General features: G+C 45.1%; 1 protein-coding gene across 2 annotated transcripts in view; it reads right to left on the bottom strand.

Moving 5' to 3' along the window:
• Positions 1-1179: 1179 nt before the first annotated feature.
• LOC119160988 (uncharacterized) overlaps positions 1180-16989 on the bottom strand; it is a 75216-nt gene continuing 59406 nt past the window's right edge. For both annotated transcript variants that reach the window (XM_037413288.2, XM_075880284.1), the window contains exon 7: positions 1180-2905. In XM_037413288.2, coding sequence (XP_037269185.2) covers positions 2494-2905 — 412 coding nt within the window. In that variant the 3' untranslated portion in view covers positions 1180-2493. The remainder of the gene's footprint in view (positions 2906-16989) is intronic.

Below are 16989 nucleotides of genomic sequence, written 5' to 3'. Positions count from 1 at the left end.
CAGATTGACTGGCGCTAGCTAATCTGTGTGACTGGCACTGTTTGCTTAACTAGCTCTAAATACATCTGTGTGTACTATTCAGAGTCAGTGTTCTTCTCCTAACAATATTTTGCGATTATGACCAGCATTTCGCACCTGCTTCACATGTGCATGTTTTCTCACTGCACCCCTTCTCGAACACCGGCGCACTTACAATCATGTCATCATCTTGCATAATACAGTTCACACTGGTCTGAGAGTTCTAACACCCACATCCTTCATCGCATCTTCTGCGCACCATGCTCGGCGATATGATAACCTGAATATTGTGCCCCTTAGATATATTCTGAATCGTTTTCGTTTTTTCCCGCAGAATGAGGATTTATGGTTTGTGCTTAATGAATCTGTGCGCAAACTTGATGCTCAGCAGCTGGTACAACAACTGCGTAAACATCTATTTTGCCAAACTGCATTTCTTCAAGGTGCTCAACATCCGTATTTACTCCTCATTTGTCTCAAGAAACAGAGAGCCGTTTTTATCAATAAATAACAATAAAACATGTTGCTATCACGTTAGCTGCTTAGCCTATTCGAAAAACAGATGTTTTTCCAGGGCCAAATTTACATTCTGACCAACTCTAGAATATGCTCCCCACCCCCAAACCACACGCGCCACGCTGCCGCCGATTAAATAAAGACCACACCGTTGACGCACCCCCATCAAAAATAGAAACACTGGCACGCTGCCGGCAGCAATTTTGGTTCTGGCGCACTGGTCTGATCACTTGCATATGCAAGCGATCAAGCTGCTTTACGTACGAGTGTTGCGGGTATAGTGTACGTTGTACTGCCGCAGTCCAGTGTATGCCCACCAAAGAGCACTAAATACAGAGTAAACATACATAGAAGAAAGCGCTTGAGAGAAAGAGCATTGAGGCCATTTAGCAACTTATTCGTTTTGAACATTTGAATTATCATGCGATAAAGAAAATTGACATTGTTATTAAGGATGAACCCTACAAGCTCATGTTCAAGTTTCTTTGGCAATACTGTTTAATAACAGCTTCATCTTGCTCTTACTTAGCTAAGGAGCAGAAATCTAGAGGTATTCAGTGACTGTGAGACTGCCATATTCTTCTGGGACATTTTGAAGAGGTCTTGAAAGATATATTAGCCTATTAAGCCACACCAAATACGCTGTTTTCCTTTTGAAAACTCTGCTCAGCAATTGGATGTATTTTTATTTTGTTTACACTTGTTATGATACAGATCCATAGCTTATAGAGACTGTGATGATGGAATATCATCTGTTCATGACTGTTTTGCAGAAATTGTAGTCAAAGCGCTTGATGTGTACAAGACTAGTGACTGTGATGAAGATGTGTTATGGTTATTTTATTAACGCGTATGAATCGTGTATAATGTATGATTGTGAGACTATTTTCATCTGTGGTCACGGAGGCAATTAAAAAAGTGACCATGGCGCAATGGATAGCATGCCTGGTGTATGTGTTCGCGGACCCGGAGCTCATGGGTTTGGCTCCCGATGACGGAACATTTTTTCTTGTTTCCTGATTGTGCGTATATTTTGAACATCATTTCTGTGATGGAAATACCTAACTGAACTCTTGGTCAACCCTGGCATAAAACACTTTCTTGTTAAAATTGTAGAATATTGCAAAGTCATTCACAACGCCACACCGTTATGTTTTAAAATGTTGAATGCCGATTACCGAGGAGTAATTATCGGACTGTCATCACTGTTTTTGTCTTATGCCCTATTCAGATTCGGGATGTTGACCTTCGTGCGAGGTACGCTAGTCATTTTCCCACTCGCATGATAAGATGATTGATCCATCGTCAGTGGTGAATCCGTACAATGCAAATTTAAAATGTTGAGAGAGTAACCTGAAACTAATTGGGTGAAGGTCTACTGAGACGCAAATATCCATAAAAAAGCGGGCGCGCTCTATTACTCTAAATTTACACTTGAAGTTCCCCAAAAAGCAATCACGTTCGCAATAAAACTTTTCAAAATTGGTCCACAATTTTTTTTAGTATTTCTTTAGTTTTGGGACTGGCCAAACTCACACTTTTATGTGAGGTGGAGCATAGTTATTTTTCTTGAATAAACACATCCATATACTGTTAAAGACCCAAATTTAGGAGTCTCTTGATCTACTATTGTGTGCTTTGCACAGTTTTTACCCACCTGCACTCCGTTAATTTTTTCTGACTTTTGTAGTTCAGCGCGACAAAGAAAAACCGGGAAAAATTGAATACTTGGAATTAGGCGATGCTTTAAAATTTTCATGAAGCTCAGAATCCTATATCGCTGCCTACAAAAAAAAAAAACAAAAAAACCTCAGCTGCAACTGGAATGATGTTTTCGATCACTTTGCCTCCGCCTATACTTACTCGCAGACTTGCTCGATCGAGAAACCTGGTAGAGCCGATAGTGAGGCGACATAACATGTTAACGTTTAGGAAGGTTTTCCACAAGTACGTACAATATCATTGGAGTGGTAAATTAACTCCTTCGTCATCGCGCATCCGCACGTATGAAGCAACGTTGATGATGTAGTGATACGGCGATGAATCGTGCGCAAGTGTAATTAAGTGGCACAACAGGTGGTCTGCTGAACCTCTCAACTCGCGAAGTGTGTGTTGTCCAGGAAGTAGCACAGCACTACCCATAGTAACCGTTGTGCTGACGCCGTGAATGTTGTCACTATTGCAGTGCAGAAGAGTTTGCAGGCTTTCATCAACCTCGTAAGTCAAGCTCCAAGGTTCGCAGTGGCCCACGTGGGTCAGGTTTAACGAGATCTCATGAGGTGAAGATGGCCTTGTACCAGTGTTGTGAACGCAAATTGAAATGCGCCGCAGAAACGCCATATCCATTGTCCAATCGAGTAGTCGGGAAAACCTGCATGCAGTGTTGAAAGAAAACTTTCAATCCAGCCCCTTGTGACGACTTGCGTCAATTAGGAGAAATATTTTGTGATACTGAAAGATACACCATCTAGAAGAAAACAACACCGTAAGAAAGCACCCGCACCAATTATTCTAACTACTTTAGTGTAAAAGTTTGTTCAATGTGAACTGAAACAGTAGTGCATTAACAGACACGCAATAGCAAAAAAAATTGCACAATACCGCCGAGTTTCGATCAATCATCAAGTGCAATGTCTACTTCTATTCAATCCAGTGCAATTAAACGTGCGACAAAACCATAGTGATGCACAATACTACCACAACAAAGGACGTCAGACAACCGCCACCTTCGCAACAATGGTTGGAAGATAACACCGTCAATCTTCATAGAAAAAAAATATTGCCCATGAGTGCCATAGGACTGTGTGATGTTTTCGTACCCGTTAAGGTTCGGAACAAAGTACTTGTTTTTCTGGCTAGAGTGTACTAGAACATGTGAGTGCCCAGACCTCGAGCTTCGAAAAGTGAAGCCCAAAAGGGTCAATCCGCTTTTGGCGCTACACTCACTCATCTGCATGGTGTCGTTATTTCAAGAGTTGCTCACGGCTGCGCCGAAAAGGTGCAGGGTTGAATGCTTACTTCCCAATTTAAAGGCCTGAGCTCAAATTGCAGCTGTATATGGCGCATTTCTATTCTTAGTGTCACTTGTACAGCTGTCGTGGTTTGTCTTCGTTTCCTAAATTTAGCTTCCGTTGATATGTATTGCTACAAAATGTTACGCAAATATCAAGAAAAAGAAACGTGATCGCAAGCATATTTATATTTAGCGCCACCACAGGGCATTCAGTAAAAACGTAAAGTATGGCCTTCGATATTTCAGCAAATATGAGACAGTTCCTTCGGGTGCTTGGCTTTTTCACAAATCTGGGTTGAATTGCTATGTATTGCTACAAAATGTTACGCACAATCTGAAGGAGAATAAATGTGACAGCTAGCATGTTTATTTGCAGCGCTACTGCATGGCATACAGTAGAAACTCGAAGTATGGCCTCCGAGAGTCTCGCAAGTATGACACTCGTCCTGTGTGTTCTTGATAAGCTGCTTGCTATCTCCAGCTGCTGGCTCACTTCAAATAAATAAAGAAATGCAAGTTTACGACCTTCAGTCAGCGGGAAACCGCAAGGGTGTAAATACTCTAAAGCAATCGATGTTCTGTCGGGTTTTTAAGTGTTTCTCCTGACCCTAAAGAAAAACTTTTTTTGGCTGGAATCTTTAAGAAACGATCACAATGTGCACGTAAACAAGTTGACGTGTTGACATTGTGGATGCAAGTGTAGTATTCTTGTACAAGTAATTCTGCGATCCTATACCCTAACAAATATTGAGCAAAAATTAAGCTGCGTGCATAGATAAACTAAGTAAAAAAATTAAAACGAGTACTCACGCTCATTATAAATACGCCCGCTGTCAATTTTTTACTTCAAATTTAGCGTTAAATTTGGCAGCATTGCGTAACAAGTAAACCTAGAATTACCAAAGAATTCAACTATAAGGAAAGATAATGAAAACCCGCCATCTGCAGCTGCGATTCGAAGACAATTCTTTTGCCCGTGAACCACTTTAGTGGAGTCGGGAGCAACTCCTATGACTCACACCGCAGTGCCACTAGCGGGTGGACCCTGTTTTGGCTTCACTTTTTGTGCATTGGTGCGGCGGCCATTCCGGGCGCTCTGCTGTTCTAGTAGACTCTAATGTTGCTTCGCATTCCCAAATTTCCTCGAAGAAAGAAGATAGGCCTGATCCAGGAAGCAATGAATACCTGGTGAGGCTTAGAGAGCTTCAACCGAAAGTAACCAACACCGCAGTTGGTGTTAACCGCTAGGTAAAACACAGACATCTCCATGAATTGTTAGGTTTTGTTATTCCGAAACAACGATACCGTTATCGAAAACACCTTATTGGAGGGCTTCAGAGCTTGCGACCATCCGGTATTTTTTAATGTGTGCCTGAATGCCTGTGTGCTTACGAACATCTAGTGTTCTGGCTCCATCGAAATGTTGTCGTGGCAAGAATTTGATTCGGCGTCCTCGTGTCAGCAGTGCAGGAGCACAACCACAAGACCACCACGGTTCGTGCAGAAAGTTGCAAATCGGGGCTGTGTTCACCACTGTGCACACACGACTTCATGCCCCCGCATAACTTTGGCGCATACATTTTTTATATTAGAAAAAGTAGACGTACCCAGCTGCTGCTGCAACTGCATATTCGAAGTATTTTTGTTGCAAGTTATATCGCCGTAGATGTCTCTAGTGGCTGAAACGTGTTGACAGACACACACCCAGTTTTTATATACTAAAGTGAGGCATTTTGGCGCAGCACATCTTCACTAGACCATATGATTCGTTGCAGAAGGTCGGGGAGCAATAACCGAGCAGGTACAAGCGCCCTGGTGTACCAACCACGAATGTCATCGTCTTCCTGCCTGAGAGTGGTACCCTCTGCCCTTCAGAACAACGCTGATCTCCTTGATTACATTTATCTCCCCTCCGGAAAAAAGCCACCCTGGTGACTTAGGGACAGAAAACTACAGTATACGGTCGCAGTAAGGCTTCAGCCGGTCTATAGGTGCAGAGTCTCACGTCCGAGCCGCCATTGATCAGGAGACGCCGCAAGTGGCTCAACAATATAATTGACTGCTGATGATTGCTAGACCTTTGTCCTGCAGTGGACGTAGTCAGGCTGATGATGATGATGATGATGATGATGATGATGATTGCGAGACTACGCAGTAGGGGCCATGGTACTTTGAGAGAAGTTTTGATGAGAAGAAGATTGGTGCCCACACGTTCAGCGGGTCTAGCAGGGATGGTAGAGGCTGCAGAAGAGCTAGTGATTGGGGAGGAGTATGTTTGCGCCGTTGACATACGACGCAGCAGCATGTGTAGCGGCGGGCGAAGTGGTACATTCCACGCGAATAGTAGCGTTGGTGCAGGCGTGTATAGGTTTTCCGTACTCCCGCATGTCCACAGTGTGGTTCAGGATAAAAAGATGTGCATATACCTGACCTAAGTTGTAGGGGAATAACGAAGAGCTATCTGCGCGCTTCGGAAATGTAATTCCGACAATATAGCGAACTATCTCGAATGCAAAAGTGATGGGTTTACCCCCGCAGTTTTTGAGGGATGGGGTGTAATGATTGATTGATTTGTGGGGTTTAACGTCCCAAAACCACCATATGATTATGAGAGACGCCGTAGTGGAGGGCTCCGGAAATTTTGACCACCTGGGGTTCTTTAACGTACATCCAAATCTGAGCACACGGGCCTCAACATTTCCGCCTCCATCGGAAATGCAGCCGCCGCAGCCGGGATTTGAACCCGCGACCTGCGGGTCAGCAGCCGAGTACCTTAGCCACTAGACCACCGCAGCGAGGCGGGGTGTAATGAAGGTTGACATAATAAATCTATAGGAGAAGCAACGTTAGGGTTTTTGTGTTGCTTTCTGGTGACCTCTGTCTGTTACAGAGAGTGAGGACACGTTCAAGAACAATGTACACTGGCAGGAATCGTCAGATGGAAGGGGTGACGGGGGTCAGCGCGTCAGCATGACATTGTTTACGTTCACACTTGCAAACGGCGCAAATGTAGTACTCCTGCAGACGTAGTGCTGAACGGGCGGGTCAGCCAGATGGATCTTTTAAGGAGGAAAGCCACTTTAATGCGTGCTGATCTGTGACTACGCTATATGGGAGTTGAATTCAGGTACTTTACGGTGTTGAAGAAACCAACCTTCACCACTTGGCGCCCGAGACGCACCACCCAAAGTGGTATAGCAAAGTGGGAGCAGAAACGTGCTACTGCTATTCTAATCGCGGCGATTAACTTGCTGGTAGCTTGAAGATGAAGCAAATACGCTGAAAAAGTTCTATTAGGCTGAGATAAACTTCATTTACACACTGTACAAAAGTTACAAAAGTACAAAGATCAAAGTTGCAAAGAAAGATAAGAAAAAACTCTTTGAATTTGAACCGTCTTCTGTAGGACGATCCTATGCGATTCGGCAGAGCCGATGGTGCCTAACGCCGCAAGCCAGGTTGCGAACGCTTGGCAGAGCTCCAGCACCTCTTCTTATGACCTCGGTGCATGGCCTTCGAGATTGCGGGCGTGCGGCGTTGTTCTCTCCGGCCGTACCAAACGCCGCGCTACCCAGCAAAACCAGCGATTTTTGCCTCACGCGCCCACCCACCACTAGAGGGCACGTTTAATGTGGGTACTTCAAGCAGCGGAGATCACGGCAGAAGGCAGAGCGCACAGGATTTCACTGTGTGTATTTTTTTTCTCGTGTGTGAGCAAAAATCGCCGACAAATCTTCTGGCTCTACTGAAGGCGAGTATGTTTTCCATTACTGCTTTTATTTTGGGCCAATTTCCGAATAAAATTATAACAGCTGAATTTTTTGTATAGATCATTGCAAGGAGGTATTATTGCGTCTGTGACAGAAGATTCTAGCATCCCCCCTTTTTGGAGACGTGTACATAGTCAAAAACTGGGCTAACTGTCTTCGCTGAATTACATTGCCTTCTAATCAATAGATATTATATTACTATTTTATAGTGTACCGATCATTATAAGGTGGTCAACCGAGTTCCACTCACGCTCTAGAAAATCAAGTGCCGTGATCATGCCCCTTATGAATGGGATAAGTAATTTTGCCAGAATATAAGCTAAAAGCTGCAATTAGGTGATCTACCTTTACTCCCCACTTCTTTCACAGTGAAAGTGCTTGAGTTAGCATTGTCCCCTTAATCGTTTTCTGTCTTTTGGTTATGTATTGGTAGCAGAATTGCAATATCAGTATCGCGTTCATTTACAGTAATATCGACCTCATCCAAATCAAAGGGTCGCACAATCGGCCGAACGGCGTCTTTCAGAAAACCAAGTATTCGTGTATGTAGACTACTGGAGAAAACGCGCAGTGTTTCATACCAGTTACACAAAACCCTGAACGTGTGCAGCGTTTTTCTCCAACAATAAAAACATCTCGATGTTCGTTCTGACATTCCCCAACAAAATCACTGTACACCGTAGAACTCAAAGTGGTAATGGGTGAACATAAGTGACCAAAGCGCACCGGTAACCAGCCCGTGGTCGTGACAGGGCTGGTGACGTTCAGTCTAGACGTAGTCTAGAACTCCTCCCTGTCTCCTGCTTCTGCGGCGCGACAGGAGGTAGTTGGGAAGAAAATCTGGGGAAGCCTCGCAGGTGAGTGCGAAGCGTTGTACGCTTTGAGAGCGCGGCTTTCGCGCCAGACTTGATGGCGTAGGCACATTGCGAGGAGAGAGCAAGACGGTTACTGATGCTGAGCGCCGAGTTTGGTCGGCTCAGCGACCGTTCCTCTCCAGCGGGTGTTATTTTTTCGTAACGCACTCATGCTGCGGCGTTCGTGTGGATACCTTGCGTGAATGCGCCGCTGGCATTTTGCATAGAGGAGAGAAAATGTTGTAGTGGAAGTCAAAATGAGTATTTGATTTATTAGTAGCGATTTTCAATGAGGTTGCAGACTGGTTACGGTTTATAGAATTGATGTTATGCGATTGCTGTAGTTTTTTCCTGATAGACAAAGTGACGTCTGGTCTTGTTTCTTCCATTTCATTTCAAAAATATGCCATACTGATGCGTGCACATTTGCACATTAGAAAGAAAAAAATTAAACACGAGATGCAAGCATGCGCAGTGGCGGTGTAAATGGCGTCGGCAGCGCCATATTTGCGAGTTGGTGTGATAATAAAATGCTCCATATTCAATGAAAAGAAACAGCCCGATCCACAAGTGAAATCAGAATGCCACATTCTGCGCTCCCTTGTTACACGCCAATAAATGGGTCACTTTCTTGTTCTTTTCATGTAACTATCCGTTATTAGTATCGAACGGTATTTAGAGAATAATTGCAGGCACGCTGACGTAATCACAGCTATGACGCGTAGCGTGATGTGTTGTTGTGGCTTTTATAGGAACGAAGCTATTTATAGCATCACTTGGTCGGTCGTCCTTCTATCTAGCGTAGCCAGCATATCCCCGGAGTGAATGATATGATGAGTGGGGAAAGTGTCTGTCCGTCCGATGCGTGCTGTCGACTTTTATTCAATGTTTGACGTTACAAACTGGTCAACTAATACTACTACTAAGTCGACAGACACATGGACAAATGAATGCACGGACGCGTGGATAGAAGGACGCTTCACCCGACTAATCATTCACTTCATGCATATTCTGCTCTTTTGTTTACTTGTTGTTTGTGCGCCGAAGAGCGTCTTGCTTGTCGTTGACAAGTCCCAGTGAACGTGCCTCATATACAGGGAGGACCAGTTATGGCGAGCACGGCTAGATGGCCAGCGTGCCAGCCTAAGCAGTGAAGAACGCTTCTAAGAAGCAATAAAATCACATCAAGGCACAACTGCGATCACATTAGGGCGGCTGTAATATTTCTCGAAACAGCGTTACAATGCAAAGCAGTGCAAGTTCAGTAAAAGCAAGAAGACTCCATTAAATCGAGTGTATAAAGTAATCCATGGGCGTAGAACGCTGCAGTCGTCTGACCTCGCTTGCGGATCGGGCTGCCATTTGTCTTTCTTCTTCACCGGTGCCCACCCCCCTTCTATACAGCCCGCAAACTTTGAAGTACAGTATCGAGCACATGCAGATCTATTGCAGAGGCATCGCAATAGCAACTCATCTAATATTGGTGGTGCAAATATACAGCAAAATAAAAAGTCTTTTGTAAAATAAAACGCCCCAGCATATACTTTGCCTCTCGTGTTCCTTGACTCGACATTCCCAAACGATCACAGTTTTCTAAAAGCGCAAACAGATTTTTTTCGCCCAACTAGGCCAACAGTGCGGCAGCATTATCGACCGAAAGAAAGAGCACCGCAGCGCGGAGAAAAGTTGGGCCACGCCCCCCTCTGGAAAGACGCGCTCTGCGTGGATGGCCGGAGAGAAAACCGCCGCGTGCCCGCAATCTCGGTGGCCATGCTTGGTGATCCGCCTTTACACAACTCTCGGCGAATCATCGCCTGCTTGCCCTATGATAGGACAGCAAATGGTCGATCAAAATCCCCGCCACTAGGACGCCACCTTCTTGCACGTGGAGCCTATGCCCTCCTCCAAAATAACACAACCCAGATGTAAATAAAACACAACTAGGAAAGGCATAGAGGCAAGCACCTGCTCTGGGGCGCACAATTATCTAAACAGAGCTACACGTTCTGGGTATTGCGGCCATAGGACCACTTTCCTGTAACACGTCAACTTCTTGACGATGGCGAGATAATCTGTTTGTCCCCTGTGCGCGGTAAAAGGAACCACTCGCCGACCATCCATCGTTCCACTTACGAGCTCAATTGCGCGGGAGCAGTCGGAGACGTGCCACTGCGGCAATACGCACCAACTCACCGACTTGGCGTCCGATAATCATGACATCAGCCACGTTCTCACGTGTCGCCAGCCCACCTGCTTCCGATAGCAACCGGAGCTAAGCCGGACCGGGACAAAAAGTTGTCGCTGACCTCCGAGTTTTCATAACGCTCGCGGCCTCGAAACTACCTACGTGAACACGGCATGCGGCTGGGCTTCAGCTGTACCAAATTGAGGAGTCAACGCACTGCTCTGGCTCTCGGAAGAGGCCCATTGATGCGCCGACTGCCAGCGCCGCGAGGCTATAAGAGCATCGTCCCAATGACGTTTCTTATCCATGTTGGCCACGTGGGGGTTGGTTTCTTTTTAATGAGTTACCAGGAACTCTAAATGCTCGGCCGTCTCTGGTGCTGCAAAACTACGTAGAGTAGTTCTGCATTTTCAATGAAATTGAAGGTAGTGAGCTTAGAATACAGGAAGTCACGCTAGAGATAACAGATAAATACAAATACCTGGGCGTATAGATAAGCAATGGGGCCGAGTACCTAAGAGAACACAACATATACGTGACGACTGAATATAACAGGAATGCAGCGGTGATGAAAAACAGGGCACTGTGGAAACACAATAGGTATCATGTTGTGAGAGGAATATGGAAAATGGTCATGGTTCCTGGTCTGACGTTCGGCATTGCGGTCTTGAGCATGACATCAGCGGTCTTGAGCATAACATCAGAAGTTCAAGCAAGGTAGAAATTAAGCAACGTGGAATAGGTAGGCTTGCGTTAGGAGCTCATGGAAATACACCAACTCAGGGAGTACAAGGTGATATGAAATGGACATCATTTGAGGGGAGGGAAGCTAGCAGCAAGATAAAGTTTGAAAAGCGATTGAGGAAAATGGGGGAAGAGCGTTGGGCTAGGAAGGTATTCAGCTACTTGTACATGAAGAATGTCGATACAAATTCGAGGAAGCAAAAATGAAAATTGACTGGTAAATACTTAGAAAACAGCATGGGGCCAAACCAAAAAGAATTACCGGTTAAGAAGAATTTTTCAAGGCACTGGGGTTTAAGGACAGGGAGGGGAAAATAGACTTTAAGCGGGTATAATTAACTAGAAGGAGGTTATCTGATTGGTGGCTAAAGTCAAGGCACAAGTGAAAATCAAACCCTTCACTGCAAAGTACGAGTCATCAACCTCACTATTTAAAGGAAAAAAGGTCTTGTTTTTGCTTCATTAAGTATTACGGCTTGGTGGTGTTAGCCACCACCTGATCTAAAGGGTGCAGCCATTTCAATCTATCTATCCATCCATCGGTACCATGCTGGCGCCGTGCTGTCTGCGTTCACGGCAAATCCGGTAGGACACGCTTCGACCCATTCAACTAAAGCAATGCTGCCTGCAGAGCTGATATGCTTCCCCAAGATTATAGCACAAATGAAAGTAAACTAACTACCACGCAACTAATTCTAACCACGGTCCCACAATGGGCGTCCATAAAAAGAGGGTTGAAACTTGTCTATGGCCCACATGATGGCTAAGCATTCCTTTTCTGTCACGCAGTACTTGCTATCAGCTTTGGTGGGCGCACAGCTGGCATAAAAGACAACGTACTCGTGAAATTCAGGTTTACGCTGTGCAAGCACAGCGCCGAGGCCCGAGACCAATACCGCTAGCGTCCGTGCGAAGTTCAGTCGGTACGAGTGGGTCAAAATTTCGCAGTATTGAAGGTGAAGTTAGAAGGCGTCGAAGTGGGGTGAATGCATCGTCGCATGCCAATGACCACCTCGCTAGGTCACTGCCGCCGCGCAGAAGTTCAGTTAAAGGGGATATGATGGATGCAAAGCTGTTGATAAAACGACGAAAGTTTGAACAAAGGCCGATAAAACTTCGAGCTTCTTTAAATGTCGTCACTTTAGGGAACTCGGCAACCGCATGAAGTTTTGTCCTATCAGGAAGAATACCCTCTCTGAAGACGACGTGGCTCCTAACAAGGAGCTTTCGAGCACCAAAGGAACACTTCTTTAAATTCAGCTACAGCACAGCAGAATTGAGTTAAGTGAGAACTGCTTCCAAGCCTTGAAGGCGTGTCAAAAATTCACGCGAAAATATTACAATTTCATCCAGGTTGCACAGACATGCTTGCCATTTGAGGCCATGGAGGATGTTATCAATCATGCGCTCAAACATGGCAGGCGCGTCGCAGAGCCCAAGCCCGAATGGCATGACATTGAATTCATACAAGCCATCGGAAGTAACGAAAGTTGGTATGGGGTGGTCAGCCTCCACCATTGGTACCTACCAGTAGCCGGAGCGCAGGTCTCATGACGAGCGCTGGGCTCCTTGGAGGCAGTCGAGGGCATGTTCTATGCGAGGTAGCAGGTATCCTTCCTTGCGCGTTATCTTGTTCAGCCATCGGTAGTCAACGCAAAAGCGTATTCAGCTGTCTTTCTTCTTGAAGAGAAATACCGACGGCGCCCACGGGCTGTTACAGGGCTCAATAACGCCATGCTTAAGCATATCGTCCACTTGTGCGGCGATGGTCTTACGTTCAGCTGCTCACACACGATATGGGCGCTGACGTAAAGGGGCGTGGGTGCCGGTGTCGACGTGATGAGCTACGGTTGAAGATGGTAATAGAAGCTGGCACGAAAGCGTTCAAGGAAGGATGTGATATCAGAGCGCTGCCGGGACGTCAGGTGACTGTCAATGCACCGGGAAAAAGCATCGGTGAATGATGGTAATGAAGCTGGAACGGGACAATTAATGCTGTTAATCTAAAAAGAAGTCACTGCTCAGTGACGACACTTGTGGGAAAGAAATCGAGGTCATCAATGCTGCCAAAGCCCTCTCCCTTCGGTAGGATGGAAGGGCAGGAAAACGGGTTTAAAACGTAAATTTCATTAGAAGAGTCTTGAATCGAGAGGAAATTGAAGGATAGCAAGCAGCACTTGCGGCGAAAAGTGGTTTCAGCTGGTGTAAGAAGAACAGACGAGTCAACAGAGGGGTCGCAGTAAAGCGGGACTAAAGCAGACGAGAAAGGGGACAGTGTGGTAATTTTAGTCAACTAAAATCGAATCACACAGTGGCGAGAACTCAACCTCGGAGCGAGCACAGTCTATAACAGCATTGTGAGTGCGTAGGAAGTCCCATTCTAGAATGATATCGTGGGAACAGTTGCGAAAGCACGATAAATTTGACCGTATAAAACATTTTCGATAACACTGCGTTGAGTGCACGCAGCGAAAGGCCAAATGTCACCAGGGCCTTTGTCACTTTTTGTCACCAGGGCCTTTTTCAAGCCGTTCTCACGACTTTCAGCCTTGGCGACCTTCCAGTTTTTTCTGGTAAATAAATAAAGTTTTAAAGTTTGAATCTCCGCCTTTGTTACGAAGTAGTTGATGTGCCTGCAAAAGACGACCGCATCTTCAATATAACTGGTGGAACTTTCACCGGCTTGTTGAGCTCATCTTTGCAGGCGCTGTTCAGCAGGCAGCTTTCGAAATTCCGGACGGCTGAGACGTTTACCTAAGGCCACCTGAAAGGCAGATCAGGTAGGAAGGCCAGTGCTGTGGTTACGGAACCACAGTTTGGCAACGTCAGTCAAGTAGAAGAGGTTGTTGGTAAGCTTGTGTGCATCATCCTATTTGTTGTGTTTGCTTTCTAGGTCGTACACGGCGAGCCAATCTTCCGCGTCTTTTTCCTCAGTGCCACTGAAGAGAGGGGGTCTCGCTGCTGAAGAGTGCCAATGCAAACAGTTGGAGGTGTTGTAGCTTGGGGGTCAGGCTGTACGTCATGGTCTGGCACCATAAAATCAATGGGGGGCAACGTACAGTTGCAAAGTTCCAGGACGACGGTAGCGTACCCAGCACCTCCACTAATTAAATTGGAGGCGTTTTGACGCAGCACGTCTTTATAGACCATATGGTTTGTTGCAAAAGGTCGGGGAGAAATAGCCGAGCAGGTGCAAGTGTTGCGATGCACCAACAATGAACGTTGTCGTCTTCCTGCCTGAGAGTGGTACATTCTGCCCTTCAGAACAGTGCTCATCTTCATTACAATACATTTTTTCCCACATGGTCGTGGGGCACACGATGGTGGTAATCCCGCAATAATCATGTCATAGTTTAGTCATTTCCGTGGTATCGTGTGGTGTACAGGTCAGCAATATTCTTGCATGTGTTGACTGGTGCACAAAGTGGCTGGGGGTTGAGATGTAATAAAAATGGAATAAGCTATACTACGTTTATTGAAATGTTACTGCCACGAACTTACTTTGCCATGCAAGCCGGAATTCGTGACAACGCGGTTTGTGCACGGACGCCTTTTTCATTGGCTGTCCTTAGAGTTCTTTTTTTTTGATGATCACACCTGCTTAGTTCCCAAAATATCTTTGGTTACTGGCGCTTACGTTTTCTGTAGTTGCAAATGTTGAAAGAAGCAGTCGCACTAGTCGTTTGCATATTGCTTGTGTTTGACTGCTATTTCGGTCGTAAAATTTAATTGTGCACCCAATACAGGAAATAAATGAACAGGGCTCCAGCTACTGATCCCAGAAGATGGGATTGCACATATTGTATACTGTGACCTCTCGCTCTTTCAATTCAATTAAGCAGCGTCTCGCAAATGAAATGTGCGGCTTGACCACGATCGATAACCAAGGACTACAACGTTCACTGCCATATATATATATATATATATATATATATATATATATATATATATAAATCTAACATACAATACTGTCAAGGAATATATAGGGGAAGGTATTAGAAATATTGTGTAAATAAGAAGAGAGAAAAGTGGGTGAAAAAATAACTTGCCATGAGCAGGTCCTGCTCAGGGCAAGTTATTTTTTCTTCCACTTTTATTTCTTCTTATTTACACTACATTAGTTCTAATAACGTCTTCTATACGTTCCTTGGTTGTATTGTCTGATGATGATAATGAGTGGTTTTAATGGTGAAAGGGCCAATTGATGGCTAAAGAGCTTCATTTCAATAGACTAGAGATATGAACAATGAAGTGATACGTGGATGTAAAGGGGGTCTTAAAATTCCTCGCGCTAACGTGGGTAAAAACGTAAGTATTAAAATCATGATAGTGGCGTGAAATATGTGCAGCGAGAGTGAATGTCGAAAGGTCATGATAATAAGACTATGGCGGAGATGTAGTCACCACAGGTCCTGCTACAGATCACCTTGAAATATGCGGTGAAAACTATGTACATTATTAAAAACATAAACAATGAGTGAATTTAAAAATCAGGTCCCTACCAATAAGGATCCCAGGGTGTAGTGGGAGCTGCTGTGGGTATGGCAGCAAAAAGTACCTTTTTTCTTAGGGCGTCCAACTCATTACACTGTACGAGCATGTGGAGAATCATAAGTGGTTCTCCACATCTCGCACACACTGGTGGATCACCGGCAGACAGAGTATATGAATGTGTAGAGTATGTATGTCCTGTTCTCAGCCTTGTAAGTGTTACTTCTGTGTGTCGCGATTTTGATAGAGGCGGCAAATGACCAAGTTGTGGCTTAACAACATGTAGTTTATACTTGTGTGTCTATCCCACATGTTTTGCCAATAATCTGCGAGCTTTCGTTTCAGGAAAGGTTTCATGTCAAGTTCAGGAATTGGTATTGATGCATTAGCAGCATCGTTGCTGGCGGATGCAGCCAGCTGATCTGCCAAAACATTTCCCTGTATCTCACGGTGCCCCGGCACCCAGCAGACTACAACATGCTGTTTGGATGAGTGGACTGTGCATAAGAGTGAATAAAGGGACTCAAGAACTGGGCTTTTGCGTTTGTTTTCAAGACTTTCACAACACTCAGAGAATCCGTGTGCATTACAGCTTTTTGTAGTTTTATAAGTGGAATGTGTTTATTGCCTGCAAGTACTGCGTGGACTTTTTCTGTGAAAATGCTTGCATCAGCATGCAGGACGCCAGTATCTGAGAAGGAAGGGCCAATGGCTGCGTATGAAACAGGAGTGTTGGACTTTGAGGCATCTGTGAAGAACTCGGGGCATGTGTACTTTTGTTTTAGTTCGAGGAAGTATGTGGGGATATGTACAATGGGTGCGTACTTTATAATCTCTAAAAAGGACACATCATAATCTATCTCATTGCCACCGCCATGGTGGCATGGCAGTGGCAATGAGATATTAAACGATATTCTAGTGACACACCGGTTTCCTCAGAAAGGCCCCTCACACGAAGTGAATATGGCTGTCTCAAGGATGTGCGGTTTTCAAACAGAACAGGAGTAGCCATGTCCTGAATTGTGAAGTGTGAAGGGAGGTCCTTGTCTGCCTTCGCTTTGAGATAATATAGAAAACACATGTAACATCTCTGTAGGTGGAGTGAACATTCGTTTGATTCCACGTACAGGCTTTCAACGGGGCTGGTGCGAAATGCACCCGTAGAGAGGCGAATGCCTAGGTGGTGAATGGGGTCAAGCATTTTTAGGGCAGTAGGTATCGCAGACTGATAGGTTATTTCTCCATAATCCAAGCGAGTGCGTTCGAGGCTCCTGTACAAATCCATGAGACACTTCTTGTCACTCCACCAAGTAGTGCGTGACAGCACTTTTAGAACATTCATGGTTCTGATGCACTTGTTTTTTAGATAATGTGTGATACGGAGGTTAGCTTGGTGTC

This window comes from Rhipicephalus microplus, chromosome X (assembly GCF_043290135.1).
Source record: "Rhipicephalus microplus isolate Deutch F79 chromosome X, USDA_Rmic, whole genome shotgun sequence".
Taxonomy (NCBI): domain Eukaryota; kingdom Metazoa; phylum Arthropoda; class Arachnida; order Ixodida; family Ixodidae; genus Rhipicephalus; species Rhipicephalus microplus.
Note: the sequence above shows the minus strand (reverse complement) of the source record. Positions and strands in the feature narration are given on the sequence as shown.